General features: G+C 49.4%; 1 protein-coding gene across 5 annotated transcripts in view; it reads left to right on the top strand.

Annotated features, from left to right (window-relative positions):
- MAD1L1 (mitotic arrest deficient 1 like 1) overlaps positions 1-24,297 on the top strand; it is a 397,602-nt gene extending 373,305 nt beyond the window's left edge. For 4 of the 5 annotated variants that reach the window (XM_074406819.1, XM_039470915.2, XM_074406821.1 and 1 more), the window contains one exon: positions 23,873-24,297. In XM_074406819.1, the coding sequence (XP_074262920.1) occupies positions 23,873-24,031 (159 nt within the window). In that variant the 3' untranslated portion in view covers positions 24,032-24,297. The remainder of the gene's footprint in view (positions 1-23,872) is intronic. The other variant, XM_039470921.2, reaches the window with a different exon arrangement.
- The last annotated feature ends 271 nt before the right edge of the window (positions 24,298-24,568 follow it).

The following is a 24,568-nucleotide window of genomic DNA, read 5'->3' as shown; positions in this document are numbered from 1 at the left end:
TTCTCATCTGTTTCATGAGACACATTTTCTTCCCTGTGGGCATCAAACGCAGCCAGGTGAGACTCGGAACCAGGAGCCACCCTCGACCCCTTGTGAGCGACTGTAGATACGAAATTCTCAAAAGTCATGTCACTTTCAGGGATATTTTTAACAGGACTAGGAAGCACAGCTCTCGTTGGCAGCAGCGGGCAGCAGCCAGGCTATTGGGACGTACTCAGGCCCAACAGGACCCCCAGAGCCGCACCTGCCCCCCCACAGAGTGCAGCCGGTCCGGGAGCGGCCTTAAGTGTGTCAGCTACCACCAGCCGTGGGCAGTGGAGAGCTGTGCGTGGCCCAGAGAGGTGGGCATCCACATCCAGCCTGCAAACGCACAGGGACCACCTGGGCCTGCCGGGGTTTGCTCTATCCTGGCTTGCCCTGCACGGCTCCTCACTGGTGGTTCCGTCTGCATGGTCCACTCCTCCAGGTCAGGGCTGGGTCTGGCCCCAGCCCTGGCATGCAGGGGGTGTGCAGTGACGTTGGGCAGAGGGAGGCTGCTCAGGTCCAAGTAGGCAGAGAAACTGCATGCCCAGGCAGCTAAGACCTTAAAGTGCAGGAGCCCGAAGCTGCTGTGGCTGTTTTATTGTTTTGTTTTGAGACAGAGTCTTGCTCTGTCACCCAGGCTGGAGTACAGTGGCATGACCTCAGCTCACTGCAACCTTTGCCTCCTGGGCTCAAGTGATTCTCCTGCCTCAGCCTCACCAGTAGCTGGGATTACAGGCACCTGCTACCACACCCGGCTTTTTTTTTTTTTTTTTTTTTTGTATTTTTAATAGAGATGGGGTTTTGCCGTGTTGGCCAGGCTGGTCTCAAACTCCTGAGCTAAGGTGAACCACCCGGGGTTGGCCTCCCAAAAGTGCTGGGATTACAGGTGTAAGCCACCACACCTGGCTTGTTTTACTGTTTATAGTGCGGTTCTGTTACTGCTAGGACAGATACTTACACAACCCGATTCGAAGACTGTGCAGAGAGGATATCTCAGGGCACACTGCAGTCAAGGAAGGCTCCTTGGAGGAGGTGGCCTGGAGCTTGGGCTCATGAGTGAATTCGAGTTTGTCCAGCTGGGTCAGGGAGACATCTCTGGCCACAGGACCTCATGTTCTCATGCTGAGTGTCTCCAGGGCACCCAGTGTGCAGGGAGAGCTGAGGGGTAGGCCTCAGGCTCCAGGCCAAAATTGGGGGAAGAGAGTGTCAGACCTGGGCCTGGGGGATGGCTCTGATGTCATCATCATGGGGGATGGTTGAGGAAATGTTGGATTGTGGCTCACCTATCTGGCCCTCACCCATGTGGAGTGCCCACCATGATGGGTCCCACTGCAGGTGCTGGGCACACAACAGTAATGTGGAGGTCCTGCTCAGCCTGGGCACGTCTTCCAGCAGAACTGGAGGATCAATGCTTTGGCATGATCTGTGCTCCATGCCGGGGTAGTTCTCGGGGAGGGAGGGAGCCCAGGCCCTGGCCGTGGGTAGACCTGTGGCTTGTTGACGTGGTGCCCAGCTACCCCACCTCCCAAGCTGTGAGAAGCCTAGGACCAGCCAGGTCCTCCATCTAGATGGTCTCTGACATTGCCCTGGGTGTTAGGGAGGGGAGTGAGGGATGTTCTTCTAACTGAAGGGCCTGGGCCACCTGGAGCCCTTCTGTACCTTCTGTTTTATCTGGTCCACTGCCTCCCAAGCCTGCACATCCCATCAGTTGCACACTTAAAACTGTTAGAAAATTACTCCTTGGTCTGCGTCGGAAATGCTCTCTGTGGTCTTTTGGATCTGCTTCCAGTTCCCCAGGACATTTAGTTTTTGGAGGCTTTGTGAAGAGGCTAGAGGTTTGTCAGCCCCACTTGGAAGCGAACATGATGGTTCCCCATCCTGGTCCCAGCTTCTCCTGTGGGCAGCTGGCCTGAGAGTCAAGCCACTCCCCAGGCCATGGCACGGGGCGGGCAGGACACGTTCCTGCCTGGCAGGAGGCAGAGCCTTCCCCAGGACCCTGAGTATCTGTCCTGGGTGGGGACTAGAAGTTGACCCCTCGACCCCAGGCAAGCCTACTCAGCCCCTCCCCTCACACGCTGCCCCACCTGTACTGAGCCCTTTTGCCTCCAACCTAAATGACTGGAAGAGTCTATTGGGAGGGCCTCTCTGGCACTCTAAAGAACAGGAACAGGACGTTCCTGCCCCAGGCCACGGAGGTCTGCAAGTAGGACCCTGCAGTGGTTGGCCAAGCTCAGGCCACATGAGCTGGAACTGGCAGGCAGCTCCTGGCTGCCTCAGATCTGGGGTCCTGAACCTTTGTTGGCCTCCTGGAGCCTGGCGTGTCTTTGCACACTCTGTTCTTGTCCCCTCCCTCCAGGGTGTGGCCCCCCAAGGGTGTGCCTGGGACCTTAGGTGGTCTTACCTGTGAGTCATACCTTCTAGGCCAGAGGCTGTGGACAGCAGGATGTTCACCCTGTGGTGAGTGGCTGGGCCTTTCTCTTGAAGCAGCTTAATTGAGATGTCATCTGCGTAGCCGTGCAGCCATCTCCACAGTCCATCTAGGAACGCTTTTATCACCCCCGAGGAGATCGTGCCCTGTAGCCATCCCCTCCCAGTCCCAACCTTCGGCAGCTGCTGCCTGCATTCTGTCTCTAGAACTGCGGCATTGCAGGGAGATGGGATCAGTGGCGAGTGGTCTCTAGTGCCTGGTGTCTTTCGCTGAGCATGAGGTTTTCAAGGTTCGTTCACATTGGACCATGAGCTGACACTCCATTTGTTACTGATGAATCATATGGTCTACTGTGCAGATAGACCACATTGTTTATCTGTTCATCAGCTGATAGAATATTTGAGCTGCTTCCATTTGGGGCCATTACACATGGTGCTCCTGTGAGCCTTCATGTACGAGCTCATGTGCGGAAATGCATTTTTGTTTCTCTCGGGTGTGCACCCGTAAGAGGAAGTGCCGGGTCACATGGTAATTTAATGTTGAGCTTCATGAGGAGCTGCCTGTTCTCCCAGTTTCTCCCTACCCTCCCCAACACGTGCCACTGTCTGCGTTTCCATCATGACCATCGCAGGGGCTGCAGGCGCCACTGGGTTAGAGGGTCCGTGCACCTCCTGAGATTCACATGCAAGCTGTGAAGTGGGTGTTGCATGGGTTTCGGGTAGAGAGACTGCAGCCCCTGCATGAGGTTAGGAACATATTTCCCAGTCTAGGCACAGCTATTTGGGATTCACCTCTAGACACCCAAGAGGGAGCAGTTGTGTCTAGAGGAGCAGCACGCTGCCACATTTCACCGGGTCTGCCTGTGCCAGCCGGACCTGCCCCGAAGCCACCGTCTCCTCCTGCCAGAGCCTCCCTGTTTGTTGAGCCTGCATTATTGATGAGCCGCCATTCTTGTATATACACACCCAAGAGGCTGTCACCACAGTCAAGGCAGTGAACAGATCCTTTGCCCCCAGATCCCAGGCCCCTGTACAGCCCACCTCACCCCTCCCACTGCAAACCCGATCCCAGGCAGCCACTGATCCTTCTGTGTTTCCTGTCATGTGGATTCATGCACATTTTTAGAATTTCTCTAAGTGGAATCACACAGTATCTAACCTTTCTTGTCTGGCTTGTCATAATTATTTTGAGATATCCATGTTGCCGAGATATCAACGGTTCATTCCTTTAAAATCATATTTCTTTATCCATCCAGATGTTGATGGGCATTTGGGTGGTTTCCAACTTGGGGTTATTGCAAATAAAGTCTACAGTGAATGTTCACATGCAAACTTTGCATGGACATTTATGTCCTTTTCTCTTAGCTGAATCGCAGTGGAACTGCTTGATTATATGGTCAGTGTATGTTTAACTCTTCAAGTTGTCAAGCTGTTTTCCAAAGTGGTTGCACCATTTTTCATTCCTATCAGCAGTGTAGGAGACTTCTACTTTCTCCACACTGTCACCAGTACTTGACATGATGAGTCTTTTTAATTTCAGTCATTCTAAGAGGAGACTAATGGCATCTCATTGCAGTTTTAATTTGCACTTTCCTAATGGTTAGGGACATCGAGCACATGTTCCCGTGCCTGCCTGCTGCACTTCGGTGAAGTGCCTGTTCATATCTTTTGCTAATTATTTATCGGGTTATATGTTTTCTTAATGAGTTTTGAGATTTCTTTGTCTACTCCAGATGCAAATTATTTATTAAATATATACATTGCCAGTGTTCTTTCCTCATGTATGACATATCTTTTCATTCTCTTAACAATGTGTTTTGAAGAGCAGACATTTTTAATTCTGATTAAGTCTAACTACCAGTCTTTTCTTTTATTGAGTATGCTTTTGGTGTTGTATCTAAAAAGTCTTTACCTAACCCAAGGTCACAAAGACTGCCTTTGTTTTTTCTGCTAGTAGTTTTCTAGTTTTAAATTTACATTTATGTTCACGATCCATTTTGAGTTGTTTTTTTGTATATGGCACAAGGTCTGGATTGACTCTTATTATTATTATTGCATATGAAAGTCCAGTTACTACAGCATCAAGATTACCCTTCTTCACTGAATGGCCGCCTGCATCTTTGTCAAAAGTTCATTGTCCACATATGCGTGAGCCTATGACAATTGCCTTTTACCTTCTGTATTAGTACCATGTTGTTTTCATTACTGTTTTGAAGTCGAATTGTGTTAGCCTTCCAACTTTGTTCTTTTTCAAAGTTGTTTTGAGTATTCTAGGTTCTTTGCATTTCCATATGCATCATGGACTCAGCTTTTTTATTTCCACCAAGAACAACAACAACAAAAACACACACACAAAAAAAAGCCTGCTAGGGTTTTGATTGGAATTACAATGACTCTATAGATCATTTTGGGAAGAATTGACATCTCAACCATATGGAAACTTCTGTCTATGAACAATTTCTCTCAGCAGTGTGTTCTCGTTTTCAGCGTGCAGGTGTCAGAAGCATTTGAACCAGAGTGACTCCATCTTGAGTAGGGACTGGGTAAAATAAGGCTAAGACCTACTGGGCTGCATTCCCAGGAGGTTAGGTGTTCTTAGTCACAAGGTGAGATAGAAGGTCAGTAAAAGATGCAAATCACAAAGACTTTGCTGATGAAACAGGTTGCAGTAAAGAAGCTGGCCCAAAACCCACCAAAACCAAGACAGCCATGAAGGTGACCACTTATCGTCCTCACTGCTCATTATACTGTAATTGTAATGCACTGGCATATGAAAAGACACTCCCACCAGTGCCATGACATTTTACAAATGCCATGGCAGTGTCAGGAAGTTACCCTATATGATCACAATGGGGAAGAACCCTCAATTCTGGGAATTGCCTACCCCTTTCCTGGAAAACTCATCAATAATCTACCCCTTGATTAGCATTTAATCAAGAAATAACTGTAAGTCTTAGTTGAGCAGCCCGCATCCCTGCTCTGCCTAGGGAGTAGCCATTCTTCTGTTTCTTTACTTTCCTAATAAACTTGCTTTCACTTCACTGTATGGACTTGCCTCGAATTCTTCTTGTGCGAGATCCAAGAACCCTCTCTTGGGGTCTTGGTTGAGACCCTTCCCGATAACATAGGTATTTCACATCTTTTTCAGATTTATCCTAAGCATTTTAGATTTTGACATTACTGTAAAAGGGTTTTTTTATGTTTAATTTCTATTGCTACTATATAAAAACAATTCATTTGTATATTGATCTTTTTATTTTGCAACTTCGCTAAACTCATGTTAGTGCTAGTAGCTGAGTACACTTGCACTTCCACTTAGTCACACTGGATGCTTGTGAAGTTTCCTGTTCTTGTGTTATTTCACTACCTAGAACCTCTAGGATGATGATGAATACAAGCTGTGAGAGTGAACATTCTCTTCCTATTTCAGATCCGAGGGAGAAGCATCCAATCTTTAGCCATTAAGTGTGGTATTCTCTTTACGTTGTTCATAGATACCCTTTCTCAGACTGAGGAAGTTCTCTTCTAATCCTAGTTTGCTGAGAATTTTTTTTTTTTTTTTTTTTTTTTTTTTTAGGAATGCCAGTTGGGTTTGATCGGATGTTTTTCCGCATTTGTTGAGTTGATCATATGGTTTTCCTTTTGTACTTTGTTAATATGTGGAATTACTTTGATTTTCTAGGGTTAAACCAACCTTGTACTCTTAGGATAAACCCCACTAAGTCCTAATACATTATCTTTTTTTGTATGTTATTGGATGTGAATTGCTAACCATTTTGTTTTGAATTTTTGCATAAATATTCCTTAGTGTTGTTCCATAATTTTGAGGGGTATATTATCATGTCTTCTGATTTGTGTATCATAGTAATGCTAGTCTCATAGAGTAAGTTGGAAAGCATTCCTCCTCTTCAGTTTTCTTAAACAGTTCATGTAGAATTCTTGATTAAAATAAACTGGAAAAAAAGAGTTAATGTAGAATTGATGTATTTTTTTAAATGGTTGATCCAATTCATCAGTAAACCCATTGAACCTTAAGATTTTTTTCATGAGAAGGTTTTAACTACACATCAGTGTCTTCTGATAGACATAGCATTATTCACATTATCCTTTTCTTTGCTGGTAAGCTTTCATAGTTTGTGTCTTCAGAAATTTGTCCATTGTATCTGTTTTCAAAGGTCTTGGCATCAAGTTGTTCATCATTTCTCTTACTGTCCTTTTAACATCTGTAGGATCTGTAGTGCTATCACCCCTCTTGTTCTTGATGTTAGTAATTTGTCTCTTATCTTTTATTCCAGGTCAGTCTGGCTAGAAACAGCTTTTGGTTTTATTTCTACTGCCCTTTTGTTTTCTTTCACCAATTGTTGCTTTCATCTTTATTTTCTTTCTTCTGCTTATTTTAATCTGCCCTTCTAATTTTAGTTCCTTAAGGTCGGAGCTAAAGTCTCTGATTTGAGACCTTTATTCTTTTCTAATGTGGACATTCAATGCTAGTTTCCGCTCTAGTGACATCTCACAAATTCTGATGTTTTGTTTTTATCTTCATTCAGTTCAGATTATTAATCTCCCTTTTGATTTCTTCTTTGACCTATGGGTTATTTAAAAGTGTGTTAGTTTCCACATATTTTGAAAATCTCCAGATGCCATTCTGTTATTAATTTCTTATTTAATTTCATTGTAATCAGAGAACATTCTCACTCCTTTTACTTTTTTTTTATTTTTTTTTATTTTTATTTTTTTTTTTTTTGAGACAGAGCCTTGTTCTGTCACCCAGGCTGAAGTGTAGTGGCATGATCTTGGCTTACTACAACCTCTGCCTTCTGGGTTCAAGCAATTCTCCTGCCTCCTGCATCACCCTCCCAAGTAGCTGGGATTACAGGTGCGTGCCATCACACCTGGCTAATTTTTGTATTTTTAATAGAAATGGGGTTTCACCAGGCCAGGCTGGTCTCAAACTCCTGACCAGGTGATTCACCTACCTCAGCCTCTTAAATTGCTGGGATTACAGGTGCGAGCTACTGAGTCTGGCCACATTTCTTGAAATTTGTTTTAAGGTTCATCCAGAATGCTGTCTGTCTTGGTAAATGTTGTATGTGTACTTGAAATCTATGTGTATGCTGTATCCTGCTGGAATGTGCTGTTGATGTCAAGTAGGTGACATTTTTAATAATGTTTTCAAAGCTTCTATGTCCTTGCCAATTTTCTGTCTTTCTGTTTTATCAAGTATCGATAGAAGAATATTGACATCTCTGTCTGTAATTAGATTTCTCTATTCCTTCTTGCATTCCAATCAGTTTTTGTTTTATATATAGATGGACCCTTTTTATCATTATGAAATGACCTGTATTGCTAGTAATATTCTTCTTTGCTCTGAAATCTACTTTGTCTGATACAGAGTTTCACTGTCAATGAGCAACCTGGGAGATATCACAGCTTGGTGGAGACCACTGTGAATAAGCCGATATCACTTTACAGTGAGTCCCATGAATTTGGTTTCCCAGTGCATATGAAAGTTATGTTTATCCTGTACTGTAATCTATCAAGTGTATAATAGCATTATGTCTTTTAAAAATGTACGTGTCCTGATTTAAAAATACTTTATTGCTAAAAAATGCTCATGATCACCTGAGCCTTTAGCCAGTCATAATCTCTACTGGTGGAGGGTCTTGCTTTCATGGTGATGGCTGCCAACTGATCAGAGTGGTGGTTGCTGAAGGTGGGGTGGCTGCAACAGTTTCTTAAAAATAGCAACAGGCTAGGCATAGTAGCTCACATCTATAATCTCAGCACTTTGGGAGGCCAAGGCAAGTGGATCACTTGAGGCCAGGAGTTGGAGATGAGCCTGGCCAACATGGTGAAACCCTGTCTCTACTAAAAATGCAGAAGTTAGCCAGGCATAGTGGCACGTACCTATAATCCCAGCTACTTGGGAGGCTGATGCACAAGAATCGCTTGAACTTGGGAGGTGAAGGTTGCAGTAAACCGAGATTGTGCCACTGTACTCCAGCCTGGGCAACAGACCAAGACTCCATCTTGGAAAAAAAAAAAAAAAACACAGCAATGAAGTTGGCCACATTGAGTGATTGTTCTTTTCATGAAAGATTTCTCTGTAGCATGCAATGCTAATACCATTTTACCTACAGTATAGAACTTCTTTCAGTCTTTGAGCCAATTCTCTCAAACCCTCAAGCTGCTTTATCAACCAAGTTTATGTGCTTTGCTGTCATTTTTCAACAATGTTCACAGCATTTTTACTAGGAGCAGATTCCATCTCAAGAAACCACTTTGTTCATTTATAAGAAGCAGCTCCTCCTCCATTCAAGTTTGATCATGAGATTGCAGCAAGGATAGTCACACCTTCAGGCTCTGTTTCCAATTCTAGTTGTCTTGCTATTTTCACCACATCTATATATCTTTATCCACTGACATTTTCTTGAACTCCACCGGGTCGTCTGTGAGGGTTGGAACCAACTTCTGCAAACTCCTGTTGATGTTGATACTTTGACCTCCTCCCAGAAATCACTAATGTTCTTAATGGGATTTAGAATGACAACTCCTTTCCAGAAGGTTTGCAGTTGACTTTGCCTAAATTCATTAGAGTAATCACTACCTATGACAACTATAGCCTTACAAAATGTATTTTTTAAAGAGTAACACTTGAAAGTCAACTGCTCCTTGATCCAGGGGCTGCAGAATAGATGCTGTGTTAGCAATCATAGAAACAAAGTTCATCTCAAACATTTCCATCAGAGCCCAGAAACTAGTTACAATGTCAATGAGCAATAATATTTTGAGAGGAATTTTGTTTTCTGAGCAGGAGGTCTCAACAGTGGGCTTAAAATATTCAGGGAACCATTCTGCATTTGAACAGATGTGCTGTTATCCAGACTTTGTTGTTCCACTGATAGAGCACAGAGAGAAGACTTAGCATGATTCTTAAGGGCCCTAAGGGCCCATCTAGCATTCTGAAAATCTCCATCTGAGCAGTAAGGCCATTCTTATCATTCATGTGTTCATTGGAATAATCCTTGTAATTTACTTTATGAACTTCTCCTTTGCAGGCTAGCTGTTTGGTGCAAGAGACCTAGCTTCTGGCTTGTCTCAGTTTTCAACATGCCTTCCTCACTAAACTTAATGATTCCTAGCTTTTGATTTAAAATGAGAGACGAGTGACTCTTCACTTGAACACCCAGAGGCCATTGTAGGGTTATAAACAGGCCTAGTTTCAATATTATTGTGATTGTTGTGTCTCAGGGAATGAGGAGGCCCAAGGACAAGGAGAGAGATGGGAAATGGCTGGTCAGTGGAGTAGTCAGAACACACACACATTTATCAGTTAAGTTTGCTACCTTATGAGCACTGTTTATGGAGCTCCAAAACAATGAGAGTGGTGACATTAAAGATCACTGACCACAGACTACCATAACAGATACATTAATAATGAAAAAGTTGGAAATATTATGAGAATTACCAAACGGACAGAGACATGAAGTGAATTCATGCTTTTGGAAAAACAGTGCCGATAGACTTGCCACACACAGACCTTAAACTTGTAAAAATGCACTATCTATGAAGCACAGTAAGGCAGTGTGTGATGGTGTGAGGTATGCTCACGTGAACCCAGTGCAGCCTTGGCTTCTGTTGGTGGGCTGAATCCACTTCACATTACTTTTAATCTGCCGTGTCTTCATATTTAAAATGTGTTTTTTATAAGCAGGATATAGTTGAATCTTAAATTTGTGTAAAATCTGACAATCTCTGCCCTTTTACTGGGGTGTTTAGGCCATCTACATTTAAATTGATTACTACTTTGATTAGATAAGTCAATCATCTTGTTACTTGTTTTCTGTTTGTCCTGTCTGTTCTTTGTTCCTTTTTTCCCTCTTTTTCTGCCTTTCTTGGATTGACTGAATTTTTTACAATCTATGTGTCTTCTTTTTTGATTTGTTAACTATATTTTCTATCTTGTTATTTCACAGGTTTTGTTAAGATTTAGCATATAGATCTTTAACTCATCATAGTCATCTTCAAATGACTGTGTGTAGTATGAAAATCTGACAGTCACGTACTTCCAGTTTCCAATTTTGTATGTATTTTATATATACACACGATAAACCCCACAATATTTTGTTTTTATTTCTTAGTCACTTACCTTTTAAAGCGATGTAAATAATAATTTTAAATTTTTTATATGTCTGCACATGTAGCTCCCACCTCCTTTCATGGAAGGAATAGGGGTGTTCTTCTTTCCTCTTGTGTAGGCCCATGATTGTTTTCATTTTTATTTGTTTGTTTGTTTATTTTTGAGGCAGAGTCTTGTTCTGTCGCCCAGGCTGGAGTGCAATGGCACAATCTCGGCTCACTACAACCTCCACCTCCCAGGTTCAAGTGCTTCTCCTGCCTTAGCCTCCCAAGGAGCTGGAATTATAGGGATGTGCCACCATGCTCAGCTAATTTTTATATTTTTAGTAAAAACAAAGGTTTCACCATGTTGGCCAGGCTGGTCTCAAACTCCTGACCTCAGGTGATGCATCCACCTCAGCCTCCTAAAGTGTTGGGATTACAGGCGGGAGCCACCGTGCCTGGCCTGTTGGATAAGCCTGTGTTTGCATCCTCATTTTCCTTCCATCTGAAGGGCTTCCTTTAACATTCTTGCAGTGTGAGTCAGCTGCTTTGGGACATTTTAAGCCAGGCGTCCCCAAACTTTTTACACAGGGGGCCAGTTCACTGTCCCTCAGACCGTTGGAGGGCCGCCACATACTGTGCTCCTCTCACTGACCACCAATGAAATAGGTGCCCTTCCTGAAGTGCGGCCGGGGGCCAGATAAATGGCCTCAGGGGGCCGCATGCGACCCGTGGGCCGTAGTTTAGGTACACCTGTTTTAAGCTCTTACACACCTGAAGAAGCTTTATTTGTGGGGAGATGTTTCCACTGGCTGGACAATTCTGACTGACTGCTTTTTGTCTTTCTCTACTTCATAGAGGTGATCTCACTGTCTTCTTAATTCCAGTATTTCCTCCAGGAAGTCTGCTGTCATCCCAATCTTCGTTCCTCTGTAGGTAAATTGTCTTTTCTTCCTCTGACTGCTTTTAAGATTTCATCTGTACTATTGGTTTTGAGCAGTTTGATTATGATGTACTTTGATGTCGTTTTCCCCTTTTTTTGGCGGTTGGGGTTCTTTGAACTTCTCAGATCTCTCAGTTTACACTTTTCCACACATTTCAGAAAATTGGGGCCAGTATTTTTTCAAGACTCTTTCCTGTCCCCGCCATGTCAGTGATCTGTCCTTGAATAACATTGCTGCAGAACTCAATGGCTTGTGGCTTCCAAGGTCAGCAATCCAAGTGTGGCCAAGCTGGCTCTCCGCTTAGGGACCTCACCAGCCTCAGTCCTCTTGGCTCTGCTGGGGAAGGACCTACGTCCAGGCACACCGACATAGCTGTGAGAAGGATTCTGTTCCTCATCGGTGGCTGGGCCACCAGGCTTGATTCCTGTGGCAGCTCCTCACCACATGGGCAACTCACGCACAGCGGCCCGCACATCCGAGCTCTGAGAACCAGGGTGGGAGCCGCAGAAGTCATGGCTGTTGTGACGCAATCACAGAGGGAACAGCCAGCATTTGCACCACACTGTCTGTCAGCTGGAAGTCATGCTGAGGGCCGGCGCTTATGTGGGTGACACCTGCAGGTAGGGACCGTCAGGAGCCATTTCAGAAGTGCCTCTGGGACTCCCATGCCATGTGCCAGGCCACGTGATATTGTCCCACAGCCCACGCCCAGTGTGCTGCCTTCTGTCTATTTATCTTTTTGTTTTATGTGCTTTTCTTTTCCTCCTCTGTTTCGTCTTGGACGGTCTCTGTGGCTGCATCGGCAGGTTCACTGAGCTTGTTTCCACGATGTCCAGTCTGCTGTGGATCCGCACCCGCACTTCTCGTCTCCCACCCTGTTGTCTTCATCCTTAGAAGGTCAATTTGGCTCTTTCTTGTACCTTTTATATCTCTCCTCAACTTTTTGTGCAGATGGAGCAAAGTTACAGTGACTTAGTGTGATCTGCCGCTTCTGACATCAGCTCATCTCTGGGTTGGTTTCGCTCGGCCGATTTTCTTTGTTGGGTGCTGCGTGGGTGCGTGCGTGCATGCCTGTGGGTGCACGTGTGCTCCTGTAAACTCCCTGGGCTTGCCCCGTCTCTCAGGGCCCGCCACTCTGCATGACTGAACACTGTTGTTTCACATTTGATGCTTCACATTCTGGCTGCTTCTGTCCTTATGGCTCCATCTCGGCTGGAAGCTGCCGGCAGCCCTTTGAGGTGGGAAAATAGGCAGTTTGTCTCCATTTTACATTCGGGAAACTTCAGCTCAGAGAAACAAACTGATGGGCCTAGGGGCCCGCAACAGATGAGAGGGGCAGCCTCCCAGGTAAGCCACAACAGTTAAGAGGGGCGAGCCCGAGCCCTTCCCCTCCCCCTCCCCACTTTGCATCCCCAGCATCTCATTGCCCTGAAATGTCAGCCCCAGCAGCATGGGCCTCATCTGGGCAGGAGGTGAGAAGGTGCAGAGGCCACTGCCCTCCCCTCCCCTCCTCATTGGGCTCCAATGAGGAAGCGGTGGTGCTGTCCAGCCCCAGAGGGGAGGACTCCACACCCAGGTGGGGCTCAGGAGAGAATCAGCCTCACCCGCAGGGCTCAGGGAGCCACTGGGCAGTGGTTGGGCAGCAGCTCTTCCCTCCTCGCCCTGCGTGCCTGAACTGAGCGCCCGTCCTGCCTGCCTCCGGTGTCCGTCTTCTCCCTTAATGTTCGCTGTGCTCTGCACTCTTGCTGACCTCAGGGCCTCCCTGTCTTTCAACCCATACTCAGCGTCCTCTCCCTCCTCCTCCATCCCTGCCACCTCCTCTAACTCACCCCTGTGGCCTCCACACCCTTCCACGGCCCTTGGAGCGCCCCCCTCTCCACCGTGGTGGATGCCACTCGCCAGCAGGGGCTTTGCAGGCCGCCCCACCCCGAGCCCGTGCCCCCACTCCCTCCGCTCCCCTCCGGCTGGGGCTGCCGGAGCAGCTGCGTGTGGTTCTAAAGTAGAGCGCCTGTGTGCGAGGGGAGCTGTATAAATAGAATAATAATAATAATAATTGTTGGTTTGGGATTTTTCTACGACTGCTGGGGTGCCTGGCCTTGCCCCCCCTCCACCAGTCACTCTTGAGGGAAAGGTCACCCTCTCTGGGAAGATAAACCCCAATAACGCTGGTATAATTAGCACAGGCAGTATTTAGATGCTTTCCTCGGTACAATTAGGCAGGGATAATTGGCTGAGCTATTTTTCCCGTGCCGGACACACTTTTTGCCAGCTTCCGTTCTTTGGAACTTCATGCCGGGACATTTGTTCTCGGCATTCTGTCCAAGCTGTCCTGACCCAGTTGCCGCCAGGCCCTCAGCACGGTGCTCGTGCAGCAGCATCTGCGAGGCTTCCTTTGGGCCTGGCTGCGTCACCTCCCCCGAGGGACACTGGAAAGAGATGGGAGCTGAGGGCCACAAACACAGCAGGGTGTCCTGGGGTCGAACCTAGACCTCCGGACCAAGAGCTCTTAGGAGCTGAGCTGGGCTGGGCAGGGGACTGGGGGCCTGCACGGGGTGGGGCTGGGCCAGCCAGCCATGGGCATCCAGAGGCCCTGGAGCCCGAGGTAAGGGAAGGAGTCAGGCATGGGTCAGGGATGAGTCCTATGGCCAACCTGGAGGAGGAATCCCTTGGCCAGGGTAACAAACCAGAGGCAGAAAGCTTGCTCTCTCCCCATCAGAGTACAGGCAGGCCAGGCAGTGACTGTCAGGACGCCAGGTGGCTGCTGCTCCCGGGCTGCCCTCGGGCTGTGGGTCTGCAGCAGGTATGCTGGCCTAACAGCACCTGAGACTCCCGCGCAGAGCCTGGCTGGGAACTGTGACACTCCCAGGAGTCCTCAGCATCCCAGGCTGGTGGCACCAGCCACTTTCACACTGTACCTGACAGTTCCAACACGATATTGCCATCATCACACCTGACCTCGGGGATAAAGATCTCGGCTGCAGACGTTGTGAACCAGGCTGGGGCCGCGCTGGCCTCCAGCCCCCAGCAGCACCTGCTTGGATGAGGGCACACATTAACCAGGTTTATCACCTCTAGACACCGTGGGCCAAGGCCTTCAGCTCCTGGCACTTCTTATGGGAGGTAAGGCAGTCCTGGGACGGGACAGCCCGAGGGCCTGGCTGTGGAGGCTCAGGCAGAGCTGTGTGCACTATGAGACAGCCCAGCACTGTTCACAGGTGCTATCATGGGCACCGCAAAGACCCGTGGACAGAGAAAGCTGTGCCCCACCTGGAATTCGTCCAAGCCCAACCTGCCATGCCCTGGCTGCTGGATGCCGAGGGGTGTGGGACCATGTCTCTGATATCCCAGCAGCCCTGTGACAGGTGGCCTCCAGTGGGCTCTGCTGTGCTACCCTGCCAGCGCCACCCACCCCTGCCAGTTAAGTGGGTTTGTGCTGTGACCCACGCCCAGCATCTGTGGCACCACCAGCCAAGATGCCAGCCATGACGCCAGCATGGCACCCCAGGCGCAGGACATCTGGGGCAGGTGGGCAGGCAGCACCGGCCTCAGCAGCCCACAGAGGGGCCCTCCCACAGAGTGTCTGGGAGATGCTGCAGGCAGACGGGTAGACAGGGGTCCGGGCAAGATGTCCGAGGGTTGCAGGCCAGGCGGTAAGGATTGGTGCTTGCGTGTGTCCGTAGTGGGGAACCCGTGTGCTCACTGGCCTGTCTCAAAGCTGTTCCATTCTTGGAGCTATTATTTAGATATACTTTTTTTCCAAATTACAAATATGCAGCATGTAAAAAAAAAATCTCGAAAATGCAGAGAACCGTGAGTCACTTTCTATCCCAGCTCTTTGAGCTAACCGCCGTTAACATTTCGATGGTCTTCTGAGGGTCTTTTTGCACTGTGTGAGTGTGGGTGTGTGAGAGTGTGTGTGGTGCCGCGTGAACTTGCAGGGTTTTCTCACCACAGAAGTTCAAGGCTGATTCTCAGCAGGAGCAGCTGAGCCTTCTCCCCAGCTTGTCCTGCGTGTTCATGAAAGTGCCTGGCATGCGTCAGATTCCCAACTTGAGAAGCCCAGATAAGTCTTTTGAAGTTGAAAATACTTTGATTTCCCTACAGCCTCGAGACAAAAAATCTCCCCTTCGCTGGCTTTCAGCGCGGGTGTCTTCTACAACCAAGGTTCATAGGGGCCTGTGGCTGCCCTGGCAGAGGCCGGCCCAGCCAGCCCAGCCTGGTCCATCTCCTGTCCTGCGGGTCCTGGTCAGGGAGCCTCTAGGGGAAACCAGGGGGGCTCCGGGGCCTGGCAGACAACCAGTCCCCCTGCAGCAAGGTGGGGACAAGGGCGGCAGCAGCTCACTCCCCAATGGCGCCAGGGCATGGGGCAGCTGCCATCCTCGTGGCCTGGGCTAATGTGGGCACAGGGTTTCCCTATCCCACTGTGCTTGGCATCTCCCCTGAGCCCGCTGATTTTATGTACCTGACTTTGCCACGCCCAGTTTGCATACTGGGCTCAGAGAGGCGTGTCAGTGTGCCCAGGGTCCCACAGCTTCCCGGTGGCCAAACCTAGGTTAGAAGCTAGGTCTGGCAGGCGTCAAAGTCCCCGATGCTGGCAGTCGCCACCAGGCCTGCACAAGCAGGTAGAGGAAGAGGGGAGGCATTGAGGCTGGCAGTGCTCGCAGGATGGAGCTGTTTATCTGGAAGGTCTGTTGTGGGCAGGAGGTGGCAACAGGCTGACTGCCTACAGCTTTCCTGCAGTGTCTAGGGCCAGAAGAGGGAGCAGCCCTGGCTCAGGACCCAGCTGCAAGACGCTCCATCCTCATGTACCTTGCTTCCCTCTCCCTCCCCTGACAAATAGGCCCCACCATAACTTCCTCCGAGGGCTCCTGTACTCTCCCTGCACACGGCCCAGCTCGGGAGCAGGGCCTGCAGCACGCCGAAGGAGGGAGGATTGGGCTTCAGTGGAGCAGGCACTGGAGCTGTGTCCAGTTAGGCATGCGGCCCTTGCAAATCAGAGCAGGGAATGTTCATGCCTCCTCCCAGGCCAGCAGCTGCGGCTTCTCATCTGAAACAAGGGGGTGCTTCTTCCAGGAAGGCCTGTGGGAACAGCGAGCAGGGGTATGTCTGAGAACTTCTGGGTGCTCTGTCCTCACGGTGGCCCCTGATAACACAGCCCCAGCCCCTGTGCCCAGGCCACTCTCCAGCCCACTGAGGTCTGTCCTGGGAAAAGAGAGAAACAAGACAGATGTGGGCCTTGCCCTATGGACCAGGGCATGGGCCAGAATCTCACTTGGGATAAAGATGCTGCAGTCTCCCCTCCAGGTTCTGTGCACTGGCCTCTCCACGTGCCAGGGTCCCTGGGGGCCGTGGCATTCTAGGAGAGATGGACAGGGAGATGCTGGTGCTCGGTGGGGTAGCTTGTCCTTTTATCTGCTCCACAGGCTCTTACTGTGCAATTTCCTAAAATGTTGGTGAGGCCCGTTTATCCATCTTAATTTTATTCTATGGCTTGTGCTTTGGTGTTGAGTCTGACAGCTCTGCTTCATCCAGATCCTGAAGATTTCTTTTTTAAAATAATTCTAAGTTTTATATGTAAGTTCATGATACAGTTTGAGTTAAATTCTATGAGTTTGGGTCAAAAAATAATTCTTTTAACTAAGCATGTCCAGCTGCTCCAGCACCAGCTGTAGCAAAGACAGGCCTGTCCTTCCACTGAAGCACCTTTGTGACTTCTCTGTATCAATTGATAGGATCATATCATGTTTACTCTTTAGCCTGTTGATACAGCTGATTACATCGATTGATTTTCAGATACCATAACTAGCCTCACAAACCTAAACTGAGTCTCTCCTTGTCATGGTATAATATGCTTTGTTAGAAAGTGGCCTGGGCATGTCTGTGTGGGTCTCTTTCGAGTTCCTCTGTTCTGTTCCCGTTCTCCACATCTCCCCGCCACCACTGCCCCAGGTCGGTGTGACGTAGGAGCCGCATAACCCTGTGCTACAGCTGCTCAGTTCTCAACATCAGGACAGGCAGTTCTGCTATTCTCTTCTTTTTCAAAATTGCTTTTCATATACATTTTAGTGTATCTCTACCAAAAAAAAAATCATGCTGGCCAGCCATGGTGGCTTATGCCTGTAATCCCAGCACTGTGGGAAACCAAGACAGGAGGGTCGCTTGAGCTCAGGAGTTTGAGACCAGCCTTGGCCACATAGGGAGACCCCATCTCTACAAAAAAATGTAGCCATGAGTGTGCCCCTGTAGTTCTAACTACTTGAGACGTTGAGGCAGGAGGATTGCTTGAGCCTGGAAGATTGAGGCTGCAGTGAGCCAAGACCACGCCACTGCACTCCAGCCTGGGTGACAGAATAAGACCCTGTTTAAAAAAAAAAAAAAAAAAAAATTTTATATATATATATATACACACACACACACACACACACTGAAGTTTAAACAGCAATTACATTAAAACCAAAGATCAATTGTAGAAAAATCGATACATTTACTATAAGACCCTGTTTCAAATATGTATAACTGTGCCTGAGGTTTAGATAGCAACAGTAAAACCTAAGATCAGTTGTAGAAAAATGAATACATTTACTATGTTGAGTCTTCTAATCCATAAACATTGTATCTATTTATACAAACATTCGTTTGATTCCTTTCCTCAGTATTTGGTAACTTTCTGCAGACACTGTACAAGTTTTTGTTAAGATTTATACCCAAGTATTTCAGATGTCCTGTAAATTGTATTCTAATTTGCTTTTCACTTGTTTGCAGTTGTTTTATAGAAATGTAGTTGATTTTTTTAATGTTAATCTTATTTCCTGCACCCTTCCTGAAGTCACTCACTGTTCCAGGAGTTTTCCGCAGATTGCTGAGGATTTTCTATGTGGGCCATCACGTCATTTGCAAGTAGGGACAGTTTGTTCTTTTCCAATCCTTATGCTCTTTCTTCCCTTTTCTTCCCTTCATGTGCTGGTGTGAGGAGTGCTTGTGCCGGGTTGAGGATGAATAGGGAAAGGCAGCTCCCCGCTGACTGTATGAGGGAAGGCAGTCAAAGTCTTCCATGAAGGAGCATAAGCCAAGGTTTCTTCGTGGTGCTTTTTCCCCCAAGTTGGAGGACTTCCCTTGACTCCTGCTTTGTAAGAGTTCCTGTCATGAGTGGAGATTAAATTTTGTCAAATACTTTTTCTGTATCAGTAGGAACATGTCATTGTTATTCTTTAGCCTGTTGACAGGGTGGACAACACTGATTGATTTTCAAATCTTGAACTAGCCTTGTACACCTAAACTGAATCCCACTGGGTCAGGGTATAATACTCTTTGGGTTATTGTCAGATTCCATTTGCCAGTATTTGAGTATTTTTGCATCTAAGTTCATGAGAGAGACTGATATTTATTTTTCTGCGTGTGTACGCACCATCCCTGTTGGTTTCAGTACAAGGTTAATAGTGGAAAAGTGTTTCGCTGTCCTTTGTTAGCTGAAAGGGATTATGTAAAGTTGGTATTAATTCATATTTAATGTTCAGTAAAACTTTCTAGTGAAACTATCTGAGACTGGAGATTTTGAGCAGCATTTTAATTACAACAAACTTGATTTATTTAATTGTTATAGGACTACTGAGGCTGTCTATTTTATCTTGGCGCGTTTTGTAGTTGTGTGGTTTTCGAGGAATTTGTCCAGATCTTTATGATCATAAAGTTTTGGGGGGTTCTTTGTTGTTGTTATTTTAATAGCTTTGGGATCTATTATGTTGTTTCCATTTCAATTCTGATTTTGTTCATTTCACTGTTTTTAATCTTTCTCAGTTTTGCTAGATTTATCCATTTTATTGTTATTGGTCTTTAAAAAAACAAATTTGTGACAGGGTCTCACTCCATTGCCCAGACTGGAGTGCAGTGGTGTGATCATAGCTCACTGCAGCCTTAAACTCCTAGGCCCAAGTGATCTCGAATAGCTGGGGCTACAGGTGCATGCCACCACACCTGGCTGATTATAGAGATGGGGTCTCACTATGTCGACCAGGCTGCTCTCAAACACCAGGGCTCAAGCGTTCCTCCCACCTTAGCCTCCCAAAGTGCTAAGATTACAGGCATGAGCCCCTGCTCCTGCCCAGCCTGTTGCTATGTTGTAAAGAACCAGTTTTGGGTTTTAATAACTGTCTTGTGTTTTCTGCTTCATTTCTACTTTTCTCTTTAATGTCTCCCACTTTGGGCTTGCTTTGCTCTTCTGTTTCTTGAAGTAGGAATTTAGAGAATTACTGTGACATCTTTTTCCTTTTCTGATACAGGCACTGAATGCTGTCCATTTCCCTCTAAACACTGCCTCCAGTGCATCCATAATTTTATTATGTTATATTCTCGTTTCCATTCTGTTCTATTTCCTTCAAGGCATCCCATTTGACTCGTGGATTATTTACAAGTGTGCTGTTTCATTTCCAGGCACTTACAGTTTTCCTGTGTCTTTCTCTGACTGACCTCTGCTTTTTATGTCCACTGGTGTGACCTTCTCCTGTTTTGAGCATGTCTACATTCTGCGGGCTCAGCTGTCATTTCCCTGCTCCAGCCCTGTAGGTGGCCACCTCCTCGCGTCACCCCAGCGCCATCGTCACAGATGAGCAATATTCATATAACTTCTCAGTCTTTCGAAGCAGCATCGTTTCATCATTTTACTGCATTTCAGCTTTGCTTATTTGAGCCAGGCTTCAGGGCTCCCTTCATTGCACAGGGTTCCATCTCTAGATTCCTCCTCTTGAATTTCCCTGTTCATGGAGTTTCTCTTGGACCCTTAGGAATCCCTCACACTTCCTTCTTTGCCTCTGAGCCCCGCCACATCCTATAGTTAGTGGTTATGTGGAGTGAGGTGCTGTCTCTGCTCTCCCAGGGTCTCGTCAGCCCCGACCAACCCCTCCCTCCCTCCCTCCATGCCTGTTGTCCGTACCTGCCGGGACACCCTGGGGCTCGGGGGTGGTGGGACCAGTGCTTAGTAAGCCCCTCAGCCGCAGGCACTGAGTGAGCACAATACAGATTTGCTCACTTGGTAGAGCTGGGATAGGAGCCAGGCACACAGCCCCCAGCACACCTGCTCTGCTTCCAGAGGGTCAGGTGAGCCTGAGGCCAGGCCAGCCAGAGTCTGGCTGGAGTGTGGTGGCCACAACAGACGCCACGAGTGTCTTCATTAAGGGTGAGTGTCTGAGTCTTCCCCAGGGCATCCGCCAGCCACGCGGCCGCTGTGTGTGTAGACAAGACAGGTGGCAGCTCAGGCGGGCCAGACAGAAGGGAGAGGAAGCCAGTGCGCAGGCAGCCCCATAAATATTTCCAGCCACAGCCAACATGTCTTACTGGCAATTTGCTTTTTAAAAAATTGCGCTCTAATTTTAAGTGAACAGCCCCTAATTACAGTGATTTACGAGGTACCTGGGGACTGTGTGATATTTGAACAGAGCAGAGCGCTGAGCAGAGATGGATGGGCCCGGCGTCACTCATTTAGCAGGGCCTGATAATGCCGGAGCGTTGCCAGACAGAGGAGGCCCCCTGCCAGTGTGGACTGGGTACACTGGGGGAAAGAGAGGCAAAGGTAGGCTGCAGGGCAGGGGGACTTGTCCGCTGAGGCTGCCCTCATGTGGGGTTTGAGCTGAGAGTAGCACTGGTCACTGCTGCCTTCCCCGTCCACCCCCACCCCAACCAGGAGGGCAGCGCTGTATCCTAGAGCTTCATTCTTCCAGAACTGGCTGAGGCCAGCAGAGAGGAGGTGCTGTAGGAGCCATGGGTGGGCACCCAGCCTGCCATTGAGAGCAGGCATCTTGCTGGCGGGGTGTACCTGTTTCAGATAAAGGATGATCAGCACTCACACCTATAATCCTAACCTTGTGGGAAGCTGAGGGGAGAGGTTCGCATCAGGCCAGGAGTTTGAGACCAGCCTGGGCCACATCGCTAGACACTCTCTCTAGAAAAATTTACAAATAAGCCAGGTGTGATGGCGCATGCACTGCTCAGGAGGCTGAGGCAGGAGAATTGCCTGAACCCAGGAGGCGGAGGTTGCAGTGAGCCGAGATCGCACCATTGCACTCCAGCCTGGGTAACAAGAGCGAAATTCCGTCTCAAAAAATTTTTTTTTAGAAAAGCAAGCCCAGGCTCCCAAAGACCTGCCAGCATCTGAGGGCTGGGGGCTGTGGCGGGTGGGGGGTGTGAGTGCCTGGACAACAGCTGTCCTTCCATCCAGCACCACAGTGCCCCTGACCCAGCCGGGTTGCCAGCCCTGGGTTGTGAGGAGGGGTGGAGGGCTGGCCAAGGAGTCTTCTTCCCACACTGCCTCCCAGCCCTGCCTAGCAGCTGCAGGAGAATCACCTGCTCTGACATTTAGGGGGAGAAATTCAGAATCAAGCGCAGAAGGCAGAAATGAAAGGATTTTCTTAGTAAAAGGTCAGAGTGGTTTCTCTTGTTTTTGTTTAAAAATGCTTTGTGTTGAACTATGACAAGGCCAAATGTATTAAGGCAGCGTGGGGTGGGGGGAGGGCGGGGGGGGGGTGGGGTTGGCTTCCCGAGAAACGGAGGTGGTGCAGGAACAGGCCGGGCAGCACACGATCCACAGGTGCAGGGGACACAGCAGGTGCGACACCATCAGGGCCGGGCCCAGCTCAGGCACACTCCAGCAGACAGGGCAGCTGCCGGGACCAAGCTGGGTGCAGCCGGGCTGCCCTGGGGCTGCTGGGGAGGGTTCCCACTGGGTTGCCGGGTGGAGGGAGCACTTTACTAAACAGTTTCCCGAGCTCTGATGCACACACCATGTGGCCCACCCTCAAGCTTGCGTACAGGTGGGTCTGTTCCTCCCGGCACTTTCAGTGGACAGCCATCACCCCACTCTACCTGTAGGGCCTGCCTCCCAGGACATCCCCTAGGCAGAGTTGTACTGACAGGTCTGTGTGTCTGGCTGGGCATGCTTTCAGGGTTCTCCTGTGTGGCAGCGTGTCTCAGGGTTCCTGCCCCCTCCCTCCTTGGCTGCACGAGGCAGGATTGGTGGGTAAACCCTGTTTTGTCCCTCTCTCCAGCCCTTGTTAGGGATGGGATGATGTTGCCGTGGCTGTCCGTGTCTATGTCTATGTGTGGACATTGCTCAGACCCCCTGACCGGGCACACGGACTCTGCGTTCAGCTCTGAGGAGCCGCCAGCGTTTGGCACGGAGGGTCTGGCCCCCTCATCCCAGCAGCTCACGTTGCCTGTTTGTTCTCAATGGCTGTCAGTGCAAGGCCATCCACGTCTCACTTGGGTGTGGTTCACATTTCCCCCGCTGCCTGGCGTCTTGGCACGAGCTCGTTGGCCGTGTGCAGGTGTTCTCTGGAGAGATGTTCATTCCAGCCCCTTAATTGGGCCCTTCTCTGTTGATGGTTGAATTGTGGACATATTCTGGGTACAGGACTTCCCAGGTACATGGTTTGAGAGGGAGCTTTGTGATGGAGCTGAATTTGTGTCCTGCCTGATCTGGGGCTGTGTAGGACACCTTCCAGCCTTGTGGACAGTTGGGGCCTGGGTGCCCTCCCGGGGCAACTCCCTGACTAGCCAGGTGGGAACAGGTGTGGCAGGTGCCTGGGCAGATTTGGGCATTAGTGAGAAGTCAGTCAGCGCTATCTGGAGACGGGGTGCCCTGGACTGGGAAGTAGGGGGCTCCCATATTTGGGAATGTGTGTGTCCCCTCCCACCTGCAGCCTCCCTGCTGTGGTCCCCAGGTCAGGGGGTTTGGGGGCTGCTGGGGAGGGAGAGAGATGGCCGAGCCCCTGCTGGCTCCGGGCCTCTGTCCCCTGCCCATAGCCCAGGGCCGTGGCGCAGCAGCTTGCTCCAACCTGCCGTGTGACCTGAAGCCTGTGGGCCCTGCCCTGCTGGAACTTGCAGCACTGTCAGGGAGCTCCTGGTCACCAGGCCAGCTCTCCCCTCCTTGCCCATTCTCCAGTTTCAGGAGGAGGCCACAAAGGGACTCCTGTGCTGCAGAATCCACAGACCCATGAGGAGTTGGGAGCCCTAGGCAGTCTGGAAGACACTGCAGGACTTGCCTGGGCATGGGGTCCTCCAGCCCCAGTGTGGCTAGCACTGGGGCCAGCCACAGGCATGGGTGCAGGTGCTGGAAACCCCCAGGCATAGGAGGAAGGGGCAAGGTGGCAGCAGTGCCTGGGAGTCCCAGCTGCCTGTGTAGATGACAGAGACCCTGCCCTGGGTTAATTCAGTCCCTTTAGGTGACCTGGAATAAGGCCTGGCAGGACTGGGGACACATCTATCCCTGTCAGGTCCTCCTGAGCCCCCGTGGCTGGAGGGGCTTTGTAGGGAGGGAGGGGAGAGACCTGCCAGGCTGACTGCTGTCCTGTCTCTTGCCCACCCTGCAGGCCACCGGCCCCTCGGGCTCCAAGATGCAGCTGCTGGAGACGGAGTTCTCTCACACAGTGGGCGAGCTCATCGAGGCGCACCTGCGGCGCCAGGACAGCATCCCCGCCTTTCTCAGCTCCCTCACCCTCGAGCTCTTCAGCCGCCAGACCGTGGCCTAGCCCGGCCTCAGGGGCACAGCCAGAGCCTCTCTGCTCGGCCTGACCTGCAGGTCCCCTGCCCTGCAGCCACAGATGGGTGCAGTCCTGCCTCTCCAGCCCAGCAGGCCAGCAGCAAGACTGACAGACACACTGGGACTTGTCGGACATCCTGCCGGGCGGCCACACCCTCCCCACATGCAAACCCCAACATCCCAGAGCCTGGTAGGCGGGTGTCCACTGCAGCCCTGGCTCCTCGCTTTGTGAAATAAAGTCTTCTCCCCACACACCCCCACTTGCCCTGTGTATCTTTGGCCCAGCCCAGCAAAGTGGGAGGGAGGAGTGCAAGGAGCTCCACCAGCGGCCGCTCGGGCGGGTCAGGCGTCTCTGCTCAGGAGTGCACAGCCAGAACGCAGGTGGCGGCCGGGACCCAGAGTGGCTGGGGTGACCCCACCCCACGGGCTGAGGCCCCTTCGCATGGCAGCTTCCAGCTCTGTCTTGAGGCCAGCCCCGGCTCTGGCCTTTCCTTGGCTGATGGAACCGGGATAGAGGCTCTGGGGC

This window comes from Saimiri boliviensis, chromosome 1 (genome assembly GCF_048565385.1).
Source record: "Saimiri boliviensis isolate mSaiBol1 chromosome 1, mSaiBol1.pri, whole genome shotgun sequence".
NCBI classification, from domain to species: domain Eukaryota; kingdom Metazoa; phylum Chordata; class Mammalia; order Primates; family Cebidae; genus Saimiri; species Saimiri boliviensis.
Note: the sequence above shows the minus strand (reverse complement) of the source record. Positions and strands in the feature narration are given on the sequence as shown.